Source organism: Cylas formicarius, unplaced genomic scaffold (assembly GCF_029955315.1).
Source record: "Cylas formicarius isolate icCylForm1 unplaced genomic scaffold, icCylForm1.1 PGA_scaffold_6__28_contigs__length_40554024, whole genome shotgun sequence".
Taxonomy (NCBI): Eukaryota; Metazoa; Arthropoda; class Insecta; order Coleoptera; family Brentidae; genus Cylas; species Cylas formicarius.
Window position 1 is genome coordinate 6,760,932 of NW_026844347.1, and position 23,032 is coordinate 6,783,963.

At 31.3% G+C, this 23,032-nt stretch overlaps 3 protein-coding genes across 4 annotated transcripts; 2 read left to right on the forward strand and 1 right to left on the reverse strand.

Moving 5' to 3' along the window:
- Nucleotides 1-3,646: 3,646 nt before the first annotated feature.
- On the forward strand, nt 3,647-10,858 carry LOC132703254 (uncharacterized). Its single transcript, XM_060672401.1, has 3 exons — nt 3,647-3,793; nt 6,414-6,570; nt 10,385-10,858. The coding sequence occupies exons 2-3, from the start codon at nt 6,427-6,429 to the stop codon at nt 10,526-10,528; spliced, it is 288 nt and encodes a 95-aa protein (XP_060528384.1). The 5' UTR covers nt 3,647-3,793; nt 6,414-6,426; the 3' UTR covers nt 10,529-10,858.
- Nucleotides 10,859-13,520: 2,662 nt separating this feature from the next.
- LOC132703313 (large ribosomal subunit protein eL27) lies at nt 13,521-14,426 on the forward strand. The gene is made up of 3 exons (XM_060672485.1): nt 13,521-13,584; nt 13,816-14,040; nt 14,179-14,426. Exons 2-3 carry the CDS (start codon nt 13,822-13,824, stop codon nt 14,365-14,367), a joined length of 408 nt encoding a protein of 135 aa, XP_060528468.1. The 5' UTR covers nt 13,521-13,584; nt 13,816-13,821; the 3' UTR covers nt 14,368-14,426.
- Nucleotides 14,427-14,772: 346 nt separating this feature from the next.
- Nucleotides 14,773-22,349, reverse strand: LOC132703790 (protein FAM117B-like). 2 transcript variants are annotated; one of them, XM_060673263.1, is made up of 6 exons: nt 22,009-22,349; nt 21,714-21,856; nt 20,308-20,467; nt 20,098-20,251; nt 18,308-18,435; nt 14,773-16,537 (listed from the first exon to the last, which is right to left on the reverse strand). In XM_060673263.1, the coding sequence occupies exons 1-6, from the start codon at nt 22,208-22,210 to the stop codon at nt 16,272-16,274; spliced, it is 1,053 nt and encodes a 350-aa protein (XP_060529246.1). In that variant the 5' UTR covers nt 22,211-22,349; the 3' UTR covers nt 14,773-16,271. The 2 variants fall into 2 exon arrangements, with proteins under 2 accessions (XP_060529246.1, XP_060529245.1); XM_060673262.1 differs by having other exon boundaries at nt 14,785-16,540.
- Nucleotides 22,350-23,032: the final 683 nt, after the last annotated feature.

A 23,032-nucleotide genomic window follows, 5' to 3' on the forward strand; every position in this document is an offset into this window, starting at 1 on the left:
GATTACACTAGATGAAAATCTAAAGTTTGACTAGCAGTAAAGGATGGCGCACGACTAACGCTTTGCTAAAGTCCAGGAGGACGAGAAGTGTATTGTCATTTGTATCGCGGTTATGCTTGATTTTTTTTAAATGTGTAGATGCGCTATAACATCGACGAAAGCGAGATTGATTACTTTGAAATTTGTTGTTTGAAGTAACAAGATGGTAAATTTGGTCGAACATATGTTTTTCGACAATTTTCTAAAACGCAAGGAGAATACTAATTGGTCTGATATCCTTCTTTGAATCTGAAACTTTGCCAATGGCTTAATTATAGACCAATTCCCAATATTGGGAAACGCAGCTATTTCCTATATTCATCAAATGATCTATATTAAATGGCAAGAATAACTTCAAATCTCGTACAGAGATTTAATTATCACCCATATCATTAGTTTTAATTTCGTTAATATATTTTTTTACATCACTTATGTCACAGAGTCAAAAATTAAACTCCGGCATCTTTTCTGACTGTAATTCTAATTGTAATTGTAATACTGGATACTCTCTTGCTAGACTGAGTCGGTAATATTTATTAAGTTGATGAGCGTTTAACAAATTTTCTGCCAATTTTTTAGTCTTGTTTTTAATTAAGTTAAGATGACTGGCACTTTTCCAAAATTCGTTATCTTTTTTATTTAAAATGTAATTAAAATAAGCTAATTTTTCTCGTATTATGGCGTGTTTTGTATAATTTCTGAGTTGTTTATACTAAAGAAGACGCTTGCTCTTAGTTTTTCCCAAAAATTATGAAAACGCTTACATTAGAGTTATTAACTTTCTAAGTAAGTTTAGAACAAATACAAGAACGACAGCTAAAATCAGCACGTTGAAAGAATGATCAAAGAACGGATTCCCAAACAAATAATGAAGTGGATGCCAACATTGCCAACAAAAAGAAAAAAAAGGTAGACCAAAACAATAGGTGGATAAGACGAATAGTCATGTCCATCATATTTTTTTCTTGTGCATTCTTGTAGTAAATATAAAATATCAAAAAGTTGATGGCCACACCAATTTCCTTTTTTTTTAAATAAAGCACCATTTTTTAACTCCATTTTCGAATTCTTCGTCAAGCAAGCAAAAGAATAAAATGCACAAATTTTGAAATAAACAAGTAAAGTTCTTAAATTGTCACCACTACATTTCCATCAATTCAGTAAAGAAAGTGTATATGGCGCATATAAAGACAAAACGAGAACTTAAGAAGAGTTTGTAATTTGTTTAACGCAAAATATCCAGAAAGACCCATTACAAGATCCGCAGCGAGTAAAATTGATAGAAAATTTATAGAAACAGGACTTGTCAAAGAAATTATTGTATTAGATGTTGAAAATACCCAACATTAATTTCTTGACAATATGCTCTTCGGTTTAAAAACCCTTCTAAAACATTAATTTTGTGTTTTTTTTCTTATACACTGTTGATTTTAAAGATTCATACTTAAATTGAATCTTAAACACGAAAATAGATAGAACAATAAAATATTAGGGAAGTATTACTATTATAAAAACACACTTACTTTAATTAATTAAAAATTAAATGACAGTGAAAATAAAATATTTTAATAGACAGATTTATTAGAAACTTTTTTGTTTCCAGCAATTTTTCCATTAAACGTACAATTTCCAAATAAAAAAATTAAATATAATTTCACTGGGTCCTGTCAAATAGTTGTATTTTATACCGACATTTATCAATTACCTTATTAATTAATATTTAAAAAATAATTTAATTATTAACATTTCTGAAACTGAAAAGAAATATTGATTGAACCCAAATATAAACACAACAAATAAACAACACCCTCAGAAAAAACAAAAATACAGATTTTATTGTAAGTTTTGGAAATGACTGGCTGGCGACATACTATATCTCCACATCATTGAGTCCCCAATACGCTGGAATATTCCTGGATTATTTCTTATAACATTACAAGGCACTATATATATATATATATATATATATATATATATATATATATATATATATATATATATATATATATATATATATATATATATATATATATATATATATATATATATATATATAACTGTTGTTTTTTTAATATCCTACATTCCTTGATGCATCCGTATTTAATTCTGCTTCAATTTTTCTGGTACTTGTCTCCGGGTGTTCGAACTTCACCATGTAAGCCTTTTTTCGAAACTTCCAGATTCGTATCGCCCCTGAGGAAGCCTGATAAACAAGCTGCGATGAGGAGATCTACGAATTTCGGTTTGTACGCTCGTACATAAAATGCGTACATGAATTAAATCTCTTATTATTGAAGAATGGAATTATTAGGTAATAATTTTCTTGAATAAATCCATCGTATTTTGTAATCAAACTAACTGAGCGATTTCAAATTAATCAAATGCCGTTATGTATTGCTTTAGATATGTTTCATTTTATATTTAAAAATAGGTATGAAGGTCGTAATTAGTTTTTGGCGGACGGTCCGTCAAAACCCAAGACAATATACTTTGAGACACACCATACCGACTTGCATTTGCCTTTGACTGTAAAACAACCATTTCACTTTAAATAATTATTTAAATATTTCCGCCGTAGCTCTTCATTCTCTTCTTTTCGAATGACGAATGCGTCTAAATCGACATTACCTTCCCTTCACATAGTAATGATTTCAATCAAAATAGCCGAATCTCAGACGAAAGCATGTCGAAGTCGATGACATTGTTGAGAATAAAGCTTTATATCGCAGTCCACCACTACTACTCTATTTTAAGGTTTTATAATAATTATGATAAACGTAACTTTCTAATACTAAATTTATTAACAACGTATTTATCGGTACGAATAAAAGATTTGAGTTGAAATTTGATATTAGACATTTCTTAAAGTATCTGAATGTTACCTTTCGATAGCAAAAATTTACATAATCATAAATATTTTAAACAATCACCCAGAGAAGTTAATATCTGCCTATCAAAAAATCCAAAAAATAACTTAAAACAATTTTTGTCTAACAATGTTTTCCTTTGTGTGCAGTTAAATCAAAGTAATTTCCCTCCCGCACAAAAAAAAATATAACATGTAACGACAGCTCTGTTAATTAATAATAATAATAAGAAGAAGAAGACGTTTATTAACTCAAAGTATCAACAAAAAGTTAGTTATATCTAAAGAACATTTTTTTTAAATAGCGTTTGAAGCAGTTTTTGCCTTTGCCCAAAATTCCGTCTACATGGCGGCAAGAGGGAAAAGAGAGCCAGGAGCGAAACGCCTATGCTGTTTCTTAATGCTATATGGTTATAAATCATTATTGAACTGTAAAATTGAATGGTATTAACCGTGTTCCATAGGCGTAGTATTGTACCCATGATGATGGTCTCGAGAGTGGCAGATTGACGTACGTTGAAATTAGAATTATAGTGACTTTCCGGCAATTGTTGGCAAAGTTCGTTCTTAAAATGGCTAGCGTCTCTGAGAAACGGATTTATTATTATATTACCAGTTGTAACAAATTTGCGGACGGACATGTTATGACGCGAGTGTTGCATTTTACTCCTATCGCGAAAAAATTGTTTTTAAAAGTATTTAAAACTGAAGATCCGCGCATTCAGGTCACATGGGTCCACGTTTCGAGATGGGTTTCTGTGAAAAACTAGGGGGAAAGTTGACCGACGCTTGAGTAGGAGATGTAACCGATCTTATATAAGATGCAGATTGAAATTCACTGGCGGAATTGCTTCGTGTTGTGTCTTTGTTTTATTGGCCTCGTTGAAGGTAAGTTTTTTTTGTAGTTAATAGTGAAAGCGACCCGTCGACAACGCGCATCATCTTCTTTGTGGTAATTATGGGCACTCTAAATATCAGCAAACAAACGCTTTGTAATTTGGTGACCGAATAATAATGATATAGTAAGAGTAATAACAAAACGACACTGTGCAAATGTATAATACGAAAAATCAAAAACATTTTTTTTTTAAATATGATAATAATATTAGAAAAATAATATTATATCGATGTAGTCTTTCGCTGAACTTGTATCCCAATTTTAAATATAATTTAAAATAAACACAAATAACGAAGATATACAAAAGAGCATTCATAATTGATTATTTAAACAGGGGGGGTTGGATATAGCTAGACGCGTTACCTAAAGCTCTTAATATAGCATTTATTAATTTGTGTAGTAATAAACAGCTTATTATGAGTTTTGAGTTTTTCAATTATTGAAATGAATAGGATTGAAAAATTCATTAAAACAACGTTGTAGACTTATGGAATGTTTCACGAATTAACTATAGAGGGTGTCCGGAAGCGATAAGCAAAAAATTTAAGAGCTGATTCTAGTTCATATGTTTTTTTTTTAATCAAAAATAAAATAAAATTATCAAAAACAATTTTTTAATGAATTTTCTTTAATAAGTAATATATAATTACAATACAATATTGGAATCAGTCAAAGCAAGGATAACCCAACTCTTATTGATGAATCCGGAACCACTGAACAGCATTTCATTAGAAAGAAGTTTCTAAACTCACTTAATTTAAACGTGTTGTACTAAAGAGGGATGTTTTTATATAGGCGATACATTCAGCAGGTGAAACTTCCCTGAAACATACATACGTTATGAATGTCAGTGCTGTAGATTATTTTATTTGCTAAATGCGGTGGACAATTGGTTGTTATGCGTGCGAAAGAACATTATAAAGTGAAATTGCCTTCTTTGCTCTATAGTAATCCTTTTCTGAGAATAAGATATAATTTGGTGTTTTTTAATCCGATAAGCAGAACGAGGATAGGATTTCTGTACTTTCTGTGGATATGGCAATATATCATATCACAGTAGTTGAAATTGCTTGCAACGTAAGAACCTGAACGGAGAAGTTTCTGATTTGTATAATACAAAATAACAACGATAATGAGCTAAATTTACAGTTAATCCGCAGACTAGAGAGAAAGTTATTAAGCAAAATTAATTAACTTTTTAAAAAATTTATATATAAGCGTGTGATTTCTTAAACAATTTTAAGAAAAAAGTTATATTAATGTGGGTCCTCAATCGCTTTATTTTTTATATACATAAAACAAAGATGTTTCCTCATTTAGGTATTTTGAAATCGTAATTTAACATTAATTTACCCATGTGAATATTGTTTCTATGCATTGTGGGTCTCTACCAAAGCTATAGCGCACCTACATTGATAGATAGATAGATAGATAGATAATAGTTCATTTCCTCCAAATAATGACAGTTAACAAAACAAAAACACAGCCCAGTGACATAGAACATAGTCTAAAGTAGTCTAAACTAACAATAGAAATAAATCTTTAAAAAATAAAAAAATGTAAAACATCTCCAAATGGTCATCTGTATATACAAATACATATACACATACGTACTTATATATTAGAAGCAATACATGAAACATGTTAATTTTTATTTACTGTTATCGCTAAAGATTTTTTCATTCATTGAATGAAATGCCTTTTGCAAAATATAGGTGTGCTTTTCGCTTCTTTCTCAATCGTGTGAACAATTTCTGCAAAACTATTATAGATTGTATAGTCATGTTTATGTTTATGAGTCAATAAACAGACCTCTCTGCTTAAATACAAAAAGAATTCAGTACATATACATGTTAACAAGTATCAGATAATTATTTTCCATAAAAGCAGTCCTACATCTATCGCGATAGCTGATTTCAAAGATATTACACTTTTTTGTAGAAGCAAAATTTTGCCAAAATCAGAAGAAGTGCCCCAAAAGAGAATTCCATATTTAAGTCTAAGCGCTGCTGCTCACATTCAATGCATAGCAATATTTAGCTAAGCCGACCACCACTTTTCGGATATATTAAGTACAAATTAAGTGTTCATTTCTATGCCATTATATGAAAATATTAGGGACTGGACTATACGGTTGCCAAACACAAGGCATTGTACAGACATAAGTACAGATCGAGAGCATCAAAAGCCTGTGTTTTATCAGTACATTCAAGTTATACTACAGAGTTCATTTGTGTGCCTAATATAGATAATAATATAATAATAAGAATCTGTCTTAACTACGATTTTCCAATTACCATGCATAATGCAAGTCGATCATTTATAGTTTTTTAAAAAATTTTGCTGATGTTAAAATCATCTAAGGAACCACACCCTTAAGGATCAGCACCCGCGACGTATTATGACTACCATACTACTTTATGAACTACCATACTGCTTGATTAGGTTAAAATTAAGTTTTTTAATTTATCCGCTTAAATTTTCAACTGCTTTGTAGGCAAACTAATTGTGAGAATTGACTAAATATTATGCGTTGCATAATCGCATCGTGTTAAAATAATTTGACGGGAAAGTGACTGTATAATTAATTCGTGCCTGTTTTGAATATAGGTGCACAATAAGAATGAAGTGGGCAATATTTACAACGTTGACGGTTATCGCAGTGGCAGCGGCGTTTCCTCAGAAAGAAGGCGGAGCTTATACGAACGAGGCAATTAGGCAAGCTCAGAACACTTTCTTGATTCCCAAGGATGCGCAAATCCAAAAGGTATGTATCCGAATACAAATAATATACTTCAATTTTATTTCATGAAATTCTCAAGTAACAGGGCGTCGAGATAAGGTTACCTACCCCCCTAACTCAGAAATTAAAATCGAAGTTGCTTAGATACATTTCGGTTTTCACTTTTTAATTTTCATATATACAGGGCGTTCCATTCATCTGGGGTAAATACCAGCCTCATTTTAAATTGAAGAGTATAATGTCATATACCTAAGCCTAATCGTTTCCGACAAATCTTTAATTTTTTCTCAAAAATGATGTTTGCAAGCCCTAAAATAACTCATAATTTTTCCCATAAACGAGTTTTCATTAGCAAAAAATAAAGTACAAATATTAAATTATAAAACACGTAATAATATATTTACATGTCAGTTTAACACGAGTTCTAGGTCGTTGATTTAATATTTAATTTTTTCCATTAAAACCCAGAGTGTATTCTGAAAACGAAACATTGCATCTATAGAATTATTATATTGAAAATAACAAAAATATCGCTTTAATCACAATCACTAGTTGACTATTTAAAATTCTTCGAGTTAAATATTTTTTGTGGAGTTTTAAAGTACTAATTAGTCGGATCAAGATAAATACAAAAAAACGCTAGGAAAAGTTTCAAGTAATTTAATTTCCAATTACGAATAACAAATACACTAGGTATCTACTATAATTCACTTAGAACCTTTTAACTTACCCGCTGATGTGTTCGTTTCTTTGGGTGTGACTCCACACTTTGTTGAATTTCTTTCGCTTCCATTTCATTCATTTCAACTCGAATTGGACACATGTATCCTTCTTTAGTTTATGTTTTTATGGGGAGCAAGTTTTTAATTTTTTCATTTATTTCTTTTTATGTACTACGAAAAAGATCTGGATTTTCCTTTTTGAACAAAAACTTAATCGATGTACAGTACAGGGTTGACGAAGGTCCATCGATAAATATTATCAGTTTCCTTATCTCCTAACCTAAGTGTACATTAGTTAGAGTCAACATTTTTTCAGAAATCGACTATTTGCCCATCTGCAACTAAAAATTAACATTACTTTCTTACTTGCAGCACACGGCAATTTTTTTTCATAATTTCTGATTTTTTTTTTGATTGATTTTTTTAAAAGGTAAAAAAATCGAATTTAATAAAAAAAGCATAAAATATGGGAAGACTAGAACAATATGAAAAAGAAAAACACAACTTATAAGGTAGATTGGATCTAATAACATGAACTATTTACCATTTGAGCAGAAATATCAAAATCAGAGTATGAAAACTGTAATGTTTAAAATCTGGTTGACGGTAAATTTGGTCTATTGGACACCAGATTGTGAAACTAAGAAATGTACCTGAACATATTAAAGCAGAACTTAAAACTACTTTACTAACATACCTGAGGCACAAGGCACATGTTACGGCTTCTTTATCTATATCCAGAAACAATGAAAACACCATTCCAGTCGCTCGATATCAATGCTATTGAAAATATTTGGAAAAAGCTATCGGAATGCGCAATATCCAACATCGTCAATCTAAAGAAAGTTATACTTACTTACATTAACACTGAAATGCGTCTTAAAAGTCAAAGAAGTATTAAAAAGATATGAAAATATAAAATATCTATTTTAGAATGCGATTTATTTTTTATTAACAATATTGTTTTCTTAATTATGTTTATGCGAATCAAAACATTTAAATCAACTTTTGTACTACCTACTCAATAAAAAAATATATAACGGTTTTGTTTATTTACTGGTGTATGAGTTTCACTTTGACTCACTGTATTTATGTAATATTAAAGCAGCGAGCTGAAAACAATAGAATTTAATACGTGCAATAAATTTAACGTAATAATAGAGATTTCCTTTTCAGCTTAAACACTACGATCGCCAGATCTAGGCTATTTATATTTGCGTAAATATGTTACGTAAGTGATCCCATAACTTAGCAAAAATTTCCATAGAGACTTATACTAGTCAATTTTAAGTCTCGAAAAATAAATTTCCCAGAAAAGAAAACTGATTTCAGCTAAACCGAAGTGGGGTCTACAACCGCAATACATTTACTTCAGGTTTTAGGCACTACTGTTATAATATCTTTTTCTCGGTCTTCTGATATCTTATTTGTAATAACATCTGCGAAAATAACTCCCATTCTGCAGACAATCTTCGACCTATTACTGTCCTAATTGTATTTTGCAAAAACTTTCAGGCTTTGGTAAAGTAAAGAATTGTATCATGTTTTGATAAACATAAAGTTTTGTAGGTTGAAAGTAACTGTCGCGATTTTGGAAGCTAGTGATATTAAAGTTATTTCCTCTGTGACCTTGTTGTACTTTTGAAAAACTTGTGATTATGTTGGCCATACGTTTCTTATATACCAACTTAAATTTTACGGTATAAGGCGTGAAAATTTAAACTTTTTTAAATCTTACCGTAACAATTTCTTTCCTTTTTAGCTTGTATATTTTAGAGACTTAACTGTTAACTCTTACTAAGTTATTACCTCCTAACACAACATATAATTAATGTACCGCAATTGTGGATTAAGTGAAGAAGTATAAATTCAACAAGATTATTATTATTATTATTATTATTATTATTAGACTTAGTTTGCAATGATAAATTTTGTATACATTACTATATAATTTTTTATTATCTCCAATATGAAATTGGAGTCTCTATGGGTCGTGAATGATAGTCTATATTATCTGTAACTACTACACAATCACCAAAAGAGTCCTTTATTTACTAGTTCAAATTAAAAACTAACTTAAAATCTAACTACAACTGCTTGCAATACGCCTAACAAGTTACTCCTTCAGAAAGAGATGCAGAAAATCTTTCAATTAACGGTACCGTTCCAGAATAAATTGTGTAATAATTTTGCAATAAATTTGAAAGAACTCTTCTTTTTTAGTTCTTTGAAACTTATTACTGGGCGCATGACATGAATCGCTCTGTTTATTGCTCAATAGTACCGTTGCGAATCAAATTTGTCAAAAAGTTCTTACGGAAGAACTTAAAATCTAAGAATATTTTATTTTCAAATTACGGATGTAAATTCAACAGCTAAAATTTCACGGAAAATTAATTGTCATGATTAGCAAATACGAAACCAACTCAAGAGTCAAAAAGACGTAAAAAATGTCAGTGGCATACATTTCTCTGACTGTTCGTTCAGGTTCCTCCCGGGACGGCACTGGTTTTTATAATTTTAATCTATAGTGTATTTCAAATATATTATGTTATTGCTAAGTAAGTATTATGTAACCATTGTCAGGACTGGGGATTTCAACTGGATAGTTCTAGGTGTGCTTTTGGCGGTAAACGTCCTGTAGCCTTCATAATATGTTTACTTTGGGTCACTTAAGGTATATCGAACTTAATGTCAATAACTGAGTAACGTTCTAAGTTATCGATAAAGCAGATTCTCCTTTTAGAATATAGTTGGCAAATTTAAGGCATTTCTTTTGAAATGTTCCAATCATTTACTTATATTTAATTAAAGAATTTTGTGAGTTCTTCCAGATTTTTTTTTTTGCATTTTTAATTAAGAATCCAAGATTTCTATTCGTATCCAATTGAATTCTTGAGGTCATGTAGTAACTGATTTAACAGTAACTTAATTCAATTTATATATTTTTTAAAATGGTAAGACCGCAGTTAGATCGACTAGTCCTTAGATAAGGATAATTGACTTAGTTTTGATTCTATTGATTTTAGTTTTAAATTTATAAGATGTCTCACAGTAGATCTGCGTTCTTGACAACTATATCGCCCCAAAAGCTTGATTTATGATGTCTTTTGCAGGTTCAAGAGGGCATCGAAATTGGAGCCTACGAAAGCATACCGGGCGACCAAAAAATCAACCTTTTCGAAATTTTGGGAGACCAATTTCCACCGGAGGTGGTCAACAATTTGCAAGGTCAAATCGACCAAGTCGGCAAAAATTAGGACCGTCTCTCGCGTTTCACGATCGAGCGATTCTCTGCGCAAAGTTTTCTAGTCTTCCGAAGATAATCGATTGTCTTTGACATATAGTGATGTAATTTTTAATTGTTGCGCGTCTCTGGTATCGCGTTTAGCTGCTTAGTCGTCTATTCTATGCTGTATTATACTTTCTTTTGCATTTTACGATGCCTGTATCGCTTTTTTCTGCGCTGTAGAAGTTCTTCCCGGAAAGAGTGCCAAACTCAGATTATTGTAAAATACAATGTTTATATTTTTGTACCTCTTGCCGTGACAATAAATAAATGAAACGTAAAAATTACTTGTCGTTATTTAAGGGCAAACCTTGTTTCCGCGAATTAAAATGAAAGCGGTTACATATATTTTGGTCACGACTACGACATTTCTTTTCGCACGAATCCGCCATATTCGGGTACAATGTATAGTGAAAGTTGACAAACCTAAAACCGACTTAAACATATATGTATAAAAGAAAACATGTCAAGGTTGCAAAATCTTCGGCTTTCGCTTTCTTTGCGATTAAGGTTTTCCGTTATAAGACGTACCGGGTGGCCACTTGGCCCTATCTCGGAAAGTAATTGTAAAGATTTGGGTCGGAAAAACTTCTGACTAAAGCGGCCAAGACAAAAAGTCATTGTAAATTCATTTTTTTGAGAAATATTCTTATATTACGAATCACTAGAATGAATACCTTTTTAAACTTTAATTTCGAGTGTTTTTAGATACATGGTTTTTGCTGTATCTCTTTTTAAGTCACCAACGCTGCTCTGAAACTTGATCATTATTTAATAATAATATGTATTTTACAATAAATTATTATGCGTTTGTGATGCCCAATTTACCAATAACACTCTTCAACGAATACCCGAATACGAAAATTCTAGAATCCGATTACGTCCCCTGTGGTGGCTATTCTAGAAAGTTTTTTCACTGCAGGTATTTACTGCCTGGACCGGGTGACTCGTCTATTATGGGGCGACACCTTATTAAAAAACCTGTCAAAAATGTCAATAATCTTATAGACAAGAATTGTTTGTTTGACTTAGACTTTCAACATATTATACAGCCTTTACAGCCAATTTCTTGGAAAAGCACAGATGGAAATAAACTATATTTCAAACATTTTCGGTAAATTATGCACAGTGTAAATTGAGCGTGACTTTTACCGTTTTTTATAGGTGCACTAAAAAGAACGATTTATTCTTGATCTAAAAGTATAACATACCATGCTGGTTTTGAATCGTTTTGCAGGTAAAAGCAAAAAAGTAGAATAATGCAATTTTTAGTAGTAAGGCATGACGATTTAGTTCGGTCGTTCAACTACACAGTATTTATCAAAGAATTTATTTCACTAATATATGTTATTTTGAAAAGGCGAATTCATATTCAAACAAAAATGTATTAACTTTTTTTATATTCAAGTTGAAGTGCAATAAGATTACAAGAACAAGCAACTCGCACTTTTATTTTACAGAAACCCCCACTTGGTTTGTTATATTAATAAATCGTTGTTGGAATATGAATTCGCCACATCCAATTACCATCAAATTCCTTAATAAATACTTCCAATTCATTCGTCAAAACATATCGCCATGGCTTTCTACTAAATAGTGATATTTGCTTAAATTGTATTATTCTAGTTTCTTTCTTTTAACCCCAAAACGGTTCAAAACAGGTATGTATGATACTTTTAGAAAGGGAGATAATTATTTTCACAATAGAAGTTCTTTGCAGAATTTTCTAAAAAATATTTTTTGTCTCCAACTTAGTCCAGAGCAGTCTAAAGCGTACCGGTGAAGAAGATATCAGTTACGCGAGTATTAATATCCATATTGTCGTTTTCCTTTACTCAATAAACAATGGGTTTATGCTGTTTAAATATGGTTTCATCATAACCTATTAACCCTAATTTTATATGTAAGCAACATAGATACATCTTTTCAAATTAAAAATATGTTTCGACACGACAAAATCAGGCCAATATATTCAGAGTGTCTCCCCTAAAAATACTTGAATCTATTATTGAGAACCGAAATAACTAATGAAGAAATTACTTCACTATATAACGGTCTTTTTTATTTTAAAACTTCGTTAGCGACTGTCCAACATTGTATTATTTATCTCAATCCAAAGATTTGATATATCAGTTACATTGTTCCGTAATAGAGATTTACCATTTAAGGAAAATTTAATGCATTACAAACATCGCATGAAATTTGTTTCGATGAGGATACGTGAGGTCACGGTAAACCTTTTTAGTTGATTGTGCTTGTGCTTTTAAGAATTAGCAAATATCCCAGACATTTTTGTATTTATTTATTGCGTTAATCAACTAATTGGTATAGTTGGAATCGAACCCACGATCTTCAGCCACTCCAGTTGGCAGCTCTAAGACCTTACCAACCGAGCCATGCTCAGTCCCCCATCACAGAATATAACTGAATAATATGTACGGGTGGTTGCCCAACGATCAAATAAATTTAGACTGGGGCTTTCAGCTTAAACTATTAATTGCAGTTTTGTAAGTAATTCTTAACCTATTTCTAATTTTAAGGTTGGAATTGGCACTTTGCTGTTGATAGCAGTTAAGACACATATTAGTATTAATAACGACTATTGGCGGCCTAATATTGAGAATGCACAATACCAATTCTATAACAAACACTAACCAAATAATTTTTTTATGGAATTAAATGAATGTAAAAACACTAAGTGTTTTTATTTCCTAACAAAAGTTCATTTGTTGTCGCTATGCGTCTTATGCATCCAATAGTTGAGGCCTAAGGCAATCTTACTTATTGTTAATAATGAACCGACACCGGCACCGACAGATTTTTCCGTCCCCAAAAACTGCAAGTACTCCAGATTTTCCTGATAAATTCCCTGCTCGAAAACAAATTCGGAACTGAATTCATCTGTGGTTAGTCTTTGGCATGGATTAAAGAAATAAAACTTAATTATTTAACTATGGCCAGAGAGCCCTCTATGAACAAACATTTAAAATTATTCGATATCTCTTTTTAGTGGGAAACGTAAAGGAAGTATGTTTATTTTCAAATCTTTAATCATCCTGGAAAATATTAATCTTTTTTCACAATATACTTTTTGTATTTTTGTAATAAATAATTTTGCTAAATTTAGGACAAATATTTTCCCCAAACTTCGTTATTCTAGAGAGTTAACCTGCTATTTCGATTTAATTTGGGGTTATGTTTAGGAGAAAACAATTTTGTTAATTTAGAAATTCAGTACCGTTCCGTTAATCATTTTAGCACAACATGGGTAAAATTATGAAACCAGGTAAAGTCGTATTAGTCCTTGGGGGCAGATACGCGGGAAGAAAGGCCATAGTAGTAAAAACCTATGACGAAGGCACAGGAGACAAACCCTATGGGCATGCCTTAGTGGCAGGCATCGATAGGTATCCCAGAAAAATCCATAAGCGTATGGGAAAGGCCAAAATGCATAAGAGATCAAAAATCAAGCCTTTTGTCAAAGTAAGCATTTTAATTTTGCCCCTTGTCACAACATATTAAAGAAGTATTTGTTGAACTAACAGTCACACTTTCTAAGTTTTAGATTTTTCTCAAATTCATGCTGCAAATGATCTTTCCTCTAATGCATTTTATTTTCAGACCCTTAATTACAATCATCTTATGCCCACCCGTTATTCAGTGACTGACCTGACAGACCTAAAAGCGGCTCCAAAAGATCTCAAAGATCCCATGAAACGGAAAAAGATCCGCTTCCAGACCCGCGTTAAATTTGAAGAAAGGTACAAGCAGGGTAAGAACAAATGGTTCTTCCAAAAATTAAGGTTTTGAGTTAAGTTTTGCTGGGCTAAGAGATATTTTTGTTTAATTTAATAAACTTGGAACTGCTATTCGTTATGTTTTTTATGCGCCAAATTATCTGGGTTTGCCTAGAATGGCCGTGTATACCATTTTTTGAATGAACATGTCAAATTAATTTATATCTGACATTTTTGAATCGGACGTGGGATTAAGATTTAACCACAATTTCACTTCCCTGACCAGTAAAGTGTGAATGGAATGATTGTAGAGACTTCCAAATTTTTGGAATTTTAATTTTATGTGACAACTCTGCAAGTTTGTACAAGGAAGGTAAGTAATTAAAAATTTAAATTTCTTCGTATTGTACTTTATATCTAGTATTTTAAACAAAACATCAAATCAAAACAACGATAAAGTAACCAAACTCTAAGAAAAATTAAATTATAGATAACATATGTATTAAATTTTGTGGTAAGCTATTTCTTTTTATTGTAAGATGTAATTAATACAGCTACTGCTAATACTAATATATTTTGTAAAATGTTGAACCTGAATTCTAACACAATTTTAGTTGCAGAACTTTTAGTCTTTTGAAATTGTAATGGAAAATCTTCAAAACTGTGTCCGCCTTCGAGAGAACCAACAACTCCAGTATAAAGATTTTGAGTGTATATTTATTATCCAGTATCTTTTTGCACATAAGCGCGTTTCCTAAATTGTTTCGTTTTCGAGATATAGAGTGCCAATTTTACATACCAAAATTTTTTTTAAAAACGTTGCACACTGTACCTCTTAAAAATACGCATTTTTATCTGTTAAAAATGCTCTGGGACACCTCCAACCACTTTCCCTCGAGAGGTAGAGCAAAAACCATTCCACAAAAAAGAACCGAATTTATCTCGTCCATAGTTATCTGCAATAAAGGATTATTTCTCGAAAAACTGGGTTTAGAATTCAAGAATGCAATCGCGCCCCTAGTGGACATCAGACAAACTTAATTTCCTGCAATTTCTCTTTGCCACTTTAGTTATAGACCCTAAGTCTTTACCAGAGTTAGTGTTCGAGATAGAAAGATCCAAATAAGTAAATAAGTGGATCAGAAACGTAGAAATATATGACACTATTCCGCCGGTTATTTATTAATAAATTTCGAGTATACCTTTAGGTAATGTATATTTGCTTTACACCAAACACAATTTCTCTAGTCCAAAGACATTTGTTGATAATAAAGGCACTTTTTTCTTCGCGACGTACAAAAATGTACATAACAATCGTTTTTAGTTATTATTGCATCAAATCTTGAACGTTAATACCGTCAACCATCACCGAAACATTTACTACGTATACATGTCACTCATATGCTTCTGATGGGCAAATAAAATTGCATAAAACTGTGTTATCTATGCTAGGCCTATAGAATGCAGAAAACAAGGTAGAAAAAAAGAAAAGATATTGGGTAAAACCAAGGAATACTGAGTACACAGATGAAAATTGGTTTGAAAATATTGGAATGAAAACTGAGTAGTTGAACCCACGCCAGTGGAAAAGAAAACTGCCATTTACAAATTGCTTCATATTGAGTTGTGGGGAACCAATCTGGAGCCCATAAGAGCGTTGTACATAAATGCTTATACAATTTTTCATTTGTTTTTATCTGGTGGTCCACTATTGTGTTTTTTACGTTTTTAAACATTTCTTCATAAACTTTTTTATAAATGTCTTGGTTCCTATATTTTCTACCATTGCAAAAGTTATTTTGTTTTAGTTTTCTCCACTAAAAATGTATAGCAGGACAAAGTTAAAACCAAACAAAATGTTTTTGAGCCACATGTATAAGTAGTAATGTATAAAGTAATAAGTAACCAAATAAAGTCGGTAGGAAAATTTCATCAAACATTTGTAATTACAAATAAAAGATACGGCAACACAGGATTTCAGTCGCAATCTTCTTCGGGAGACGCCTGTTCTAGTCCAGGACTTAATTTGGGCTTGAGTGTGTGAAAAGCTGATCCTAAACTGGGTCTAAGTTTAAAAGTGCTCGGGGGAGGGGTGAGCGCTAACTGAATACACTTTTTCCCTTCGACGGACTTAAGAAGAACCTTTTCACAACCGTCGGGTGGCTCGCGCGCTAAAAATTTATTAATCTGTGGAGACGTGCCGAATCTGGTTGTCTCACCGTCCGGGCTAGATCCTTGACTTCCTTCTGAAAACATCATTAGCTATAATGACAAAAGCTATTTTTTTGGTGACAAATATTAGAGAAAAAGTAAATCAGGCAAGATAAAATGCTGGAAATTATTTTCAAGTTTTTTAAATGGTTGCCAGGGGGCGCAACTGTTATCTTAAATTTTAAAACTATGTTTCTCCAAACACGTTTTAATAAACTTGCAGACTTTACTATGTGTGATACGTGATGCACGCGGAACTTTCTGGAATAATTGCAAAAAAACATTTCTGAAAAAAAAATGCAACGATGACTTTAAATCATTTATCCTAACCGATATTATTAAAAGTACTTAACCCTCAAAAAAGTTGGATTTTGAGAAAAATTACCACTTTACGGGTTGTTATTTATGACTAATTTTCCCGAAATTGCCAAATTAAACGCTAATTTATTATTTAGGATACCAAGTGATATTTAAAATCAAAAGATTTTTTTTATCTTTTTTTTTAAATACCTTTGAAGGACACGTTTTGATATCCTTGCCCGTTGTCAATTAATTTATCACTAGTTTTTTTCATTAATGGTTAGATTCAGTCAACTAACCAAAACTAATAAATTGTTGAAGACTAACCAATTTTAATGATTGATTTAAGTAGTAAAATGTGTATTGAAATAATCAGTATTATTCTTCATTCCTAACGCGTCGATTTCTTCTAGGCACTGAATTAAGATAAGTCTAAATAAGACAATTTTAATGCACGGTAAGCAATCAAGAAATTTTGCCAAGCATCGACTAATGACATGAATGATGAGTAGTGTTTGATCAGATAACAATATTCAAGAATATTCATCGCGATCTTATTAATATCAAATGAATTATTTCGATCAAGAGATCTTTTATTAATTAATTAATTAATTTATCTATTAAATGGTTTCCAAATGTTACTACTGAAATGCGTCAATAGTTAATAATTAATTAGAGACCGAGTTAGTGATGAAACAAAATTTTTAACGAAAAGTGCTAATACTAAACATTTAAAAACGGCTGACTATGTCAAAATGTCAAGTATGGGAATAATTTGTTGCCCTTGGAAGATATTGTAAAAAAAGTAATTAATACAGATAACATTTTATTTTGATTTTAAATATTACATATTTGGCTACGTTTATGTGGCAATAAAAGTGATATCGTTGCTTTTTCCTGGGAAAATAAATTTTATTTGTAGTGATGTTGCAAAACGCCCTCTAGCGACCATAAAAGCAATAAAAATCCATCTGCTTAGGACAGCGAGGGTAGCCCTTTTCAACGACTTCAACTTTGTTCGGCCATTCTGAAGTTATTGACATTTATCTTTCAAAAAAGTTTTAACACCACTATCTTTTTCCTTTCCTTTCTAGCTTTAACTATGAAATTTTTTAGTTGTAAAATTCAAGATTACAATTACACGCGCCCGCCCGCACACACACAAATATTTTTAAGTTAGGAATTGTTAGATAAATAAATGGTTTAACATTTCTTGAATTTTTTAATGTGATGGATTTTAATGTTTTGTGAAAATTATTACGTGAGAAATTTTTTTTCCTGAAAATTGCATGAATCTGCATTTCCAACCCTAAACTGATGTCACCACATACAATCATTAAATACATATTTTCTCTTTTCACAAAACAATAAAAACAACGTATTTCACTAATTCTTCTTTTAAAAAAGTCAGCAAGACAGAATTGAAACATATGCTAAGCATTTAAAATGTAAGATTCACCAAAATGTACTTAGTATAGACGCTTCCAACGACCGCTTCTTACCTGAAGAGTTACTGGAACTTCCCAGTCCCTGCGGAGTTTGTGTGTTTACCGAATGAGTTCTGTTACTCCTCAACAACTCTGACAATGGTGCTTTATGGCCTTCGGGTGTTGCCTGCCTTATATCAAACCTATCATTTTAGGGGATAAATACAAATCCGTATTTCACTCGATTGTAGAAAACACATTATTTTACTTTATCAAAGGGGCGATATACAATCAAGCCACTTTACTTGATTCTGAGACTTTAGGAAGTTCAAACAGAAAATGTGAAAGTCAACAACTCTTTTATTTATAAATGGATTTGGGTGTATATTTCGAATCAAACATGAATTTAAAAAAACACTTTATTAATACCGCGAGTAAAGCATACAAGTCCCTTGGCTTCTTAATAAGAAATTCAAAAAGCTTTAGCATAGAAACCCTTGTTCGACACTGAATTGTATTGCCTTGATCAAAAAGGCATGAAAAAGATTTTTACGATTTGTACACCCGAAAATATATAGAAAATAAAATATTACGTAGTATTGATATTATAAAAACACACTGCATATTTTCTAATGTTATAAAAATTAGTAGAGGGGATAGAATTAGACGACCTCAATCATTCTTTTTAATTAAATTTTAGGAAAAAATTATGCAATGACATGAGAAAAGTTAAATTTCAATAGGCGGCTTCCAAATAAAAAAATAAGATATAAAGCATTGCGCGTCGAAAAAAAAATATTTTAGTTGGTGGCTATCAAAAGTTCTAAAGAATTACATTTTAAAACACCTTAATAATAAACATTTCTGAAACTAAACCTTCTTAAAAAACATATTATTTAAGAGTAACTCAAATACAAACACAAATAATAAGTAAGACATCAAAGGCAAAAAAAAATACAATTTTATAGTGTTAAAAATGCCTGCAATATTATTGCCTAAGTTTTGCCTTAAATTTAGTTAATTTAGTCAAGTAATAGGGATGGTCTAATTTAATTAGGTTATTTAAAAAAAATCAGAAAGTGTGTTTTTATAAGGTAGGAGGTACCTTTCATTTCAGTTTTTGCACAAACTATGCAGCCCACTAGGGGACTGCCCTGCGTTGCTGAGTCTAATGAATTTTCGTGTACCTTCAAGGACTGTAACGACAACCCCTGTATTTCATCTAGTAACCCCAAAAAAACATTTTTTTAATCAAAGGTCCTGTCGATCAGTTAATGAAAGTATTTATTCGCTTTTGTAATGATCTTGACGTTTTTTTGTCTTAGTTGCTCACAGATAACCAGTTTAACTATTTTCTTACAGTGAATATATTGTATTATGTGCTTTTACTATTAATTCACTGAAGAAAATATAGTCGAATAGTTATAGTTTATAGGTGTGTAAATGAATCTGAATTTGTAAGACAGGAAATTTTATTATTATTGTAGTAATTAATACTTCTGTAATACCTTATTGTTCTTTCTATTTTCGTTTTTAAGATAAAAAATAAACACTATTTTTGCGTCATATTTGTTGCGCGATATAATGATCTCACAAAAGACTTTTGGAAATATTTAAAGTAAATAGTCTAAGTAATTGGCAAGACAAACAAAACATGCTATTTGTATATTATGGTGTGACCTTTAAAAGTATTGCGATTTCGATGTCCCTAAAATTAACTTAAGTTTCTTCAATAACAATGTATTTAGACTTGAAGTTGACAAATTATTTGACATATTTATAAAAAAATATATATACATTCTTCTGTTTACCATATTATTGCAGTAGTGGACAATAAAATGTCATAATAATAACATGGTACTTGCCTGTCGTCCTGATGTGATCCACAGCCAGTCTTTAAAACTATCCTTTCAATTTCCTGATTTAAACCTTCAACCGAGTTACGTATTGAGGATTTCGGTAAAGGTCTTAATGGTAATAATACTGAACTTCCTTCTGGTGTAGGTGACAAAATACAAGCTGGAGTAAAATGTTAATTTAATGTAAAAAAGCATCAAAAGAGGAGTTGCACCTACAAGTTAGAGTTTGGGAACTGGAGTGTAACATGTTTTCGCTAGGAGAGATATGTCTATTGGTTTCTTTGTTTCCCCATATTTTCGACCTGACATGAATTTTGGCCTCCAAGTCCGATATGTTATGCACTTTCCTTTTATCGGACCATTCATTTTCGTCAGTCTTAAACAAATAAATTCCCATTGTATTAGATATTACTGTACATACATGGGTGCCCAATTAAAAATGGCACTAGGCCCTATTTTGAAAAGTAATTGTCTTACAGGCTTAGTGTGAAGAAATTTATTTCTAAAGAGGCCAAGGGACAATGCTAACACACCAGTGAAAACTTCATTTGGATATTTTCTCCTAACCTATAATAAAAGCCGCTATAAAAACAAAATAATGTCACCATCATTAGGGATATTCTCAGAGTACCTACCATTATTAAATACTAATATTCGTTCCTTTCGTTAAATATATATAGATATAGAGTTAAAACGCCAACATTATATTTAAAATATAAATAATAATTAATTCTGATATGATTGAAATATTGCAATAGAATATATTACAAAGCGATAAACAATAGTACAGATAAAACAGTAAGATCTTTGTGTTTTAATGCAGAATGCACAAATTCTAACAGAGACAGTTAGGTTTTCAATTTTTTGAAAATAAAAAAGAAACATATCACTTCAACAAGTAGCAAAGGCACTTTTTTACAAACAGGACCATCAAAATATAAAAATAAATAACTGCGATCTTCCTATGATTGACACTCAAACACCGCTATTATAATTTTTGCTATTTTGTTTTCCAAAGCAAAAGCATTTTGAAAGATGGGCAATATTCAATAATATTGAATGAGTAATAGTTAATATCGGCATTTCAAATATAATTTTTATATTTGAATAGTAAATTTATAAATATTTTGTTAAAGAAATGAAAATTAAGATTTTAAGATTAAAGATGAGATTTTATTTCCTTTCCAGTATTATAAGTTAGGAAAAAAATATTGAAATACTGTTTTCACTAGCGTGTGTGACTCTTATTTGGCTATATTTTGTTGCAATAAGTGAGTGATATTGTTTCATTTAATGGTGGTGGTGGTGGTGGTCATACAAGATACCTAAATCAATTTGCTCAGGGCAGGGTTGATAGTCTAAAAAGAACTTTTTTAATAACTCCAAGTTTAAAAAAAAGTGCCCAGAAATTCTCAAGTTATTGACATTTCTATCTGAAAATGTTTGAACCCTCCCACCACTTTCCCTTAAAAGATAGAGCAAAAATGATATAACAAAAAAAAAAGAAATTTACCCAGCTTTGCATGGCATGAGGCCACCACTATTTCAGAACCTTAATAATAATTTCTAGCATTTTAATTGGCCACCACTACATATATTTAGAATATATTATTAGTATATACCTGTGTTGCTTTATCAATTTGTAAAGTGCCAGTGTGCCAATAGAAGTTGTCCCTAGGCCACTGACCTTTTAAATATATGGTGTCTAAAGATGCAGTCCTTCTTATAGAGTCACTTAAACCATTATCATAGCATTTCGATTTACCTAAAATACATAAAAGAATTTCCTACAATAGGCTTTTACGGAGATGTGATAACGTGGCGTCTGCAAAAAGAACATTATTGTGTAATATTTCTAAATAAAAGAGAATGCAAGAATCCAAAAGCATCCAGCTATATAACATAAAACAATGATACCTTTGTAACAAGCTGATCCGGGACTTCTTTGTCCTGAAGCATTGTAGGACGATGGTCCTGCTTTCCACGGCAAAGGGGGCGAATTGGTACAACTTATTCCATCTTTGAATCCACTACTCGGTTTTAAGACGTCCGTAATAGGAATAATAGCTTTCATGGGACCATGTTTATTCGGTGTTTTGTAAGTGTGCTGTGTAGACATTTTTGCGGTTTTTCATAAAATTACACTCACGCATTTTTAATATTTCTACACATTTTATAGAAGTCTAAAATAAGTATTTATTTTTTAAATCCGGATTCTTTACGTAAATCATACAATAAACAATTAGGCACAGATCAGTCCGCGTATTGTTCAAGAATTAGAAATAAAAAATCACGGACTATGAAAGATGGGCTTAATCTTCGTTTATTCTGTCACATGAACAATGTCATATTATTTTGTTAGGCGATAAAAAGTTTCAGAAAACCATGTTTAAGAAGCATTTACCAAAATTATTTGACAGGTTTTTGTATAAAGCCAGATATGCCAGAGGTCCTGGCTATGCTGGAACTTTTGAAGCGACGTTGAAAAATATCGAGGCCGCTGAATTTACGCATGTGCGGTTATTTGAAAACTTGTTTTCTCAATCAACCAATAAGATCTAGCGGCATTCTATAATCAAAATGGCCGCTGACGGTTCAGTTCGACAGATATAACATTTATACGGCAGTATTTTTCGTAAATATGGACGGATCTCTTTAAAAATTTTGGAAAAACTGGTTTAGTGGGTGTTGAGATTGCCGTTTAGAAAGAAAACGAATCAGAGTACAGATTAGTGTGTGAAATTTAGAAGCACGCTGGGTAAAAAAAACAAAAATTAATTCGTATTACTATACTTTCAGCTTAATTCACCACTTTCCCTTAAAAGGTAGAGTAAAAATGATATAACATGTAAGCATAAGATTTCTCAAAAAATGAGATTGAAAATTCAAGAATGCAAATAGGAACCTTAATAATAATTTCTAGCATTTTCTCTTCGCCGCT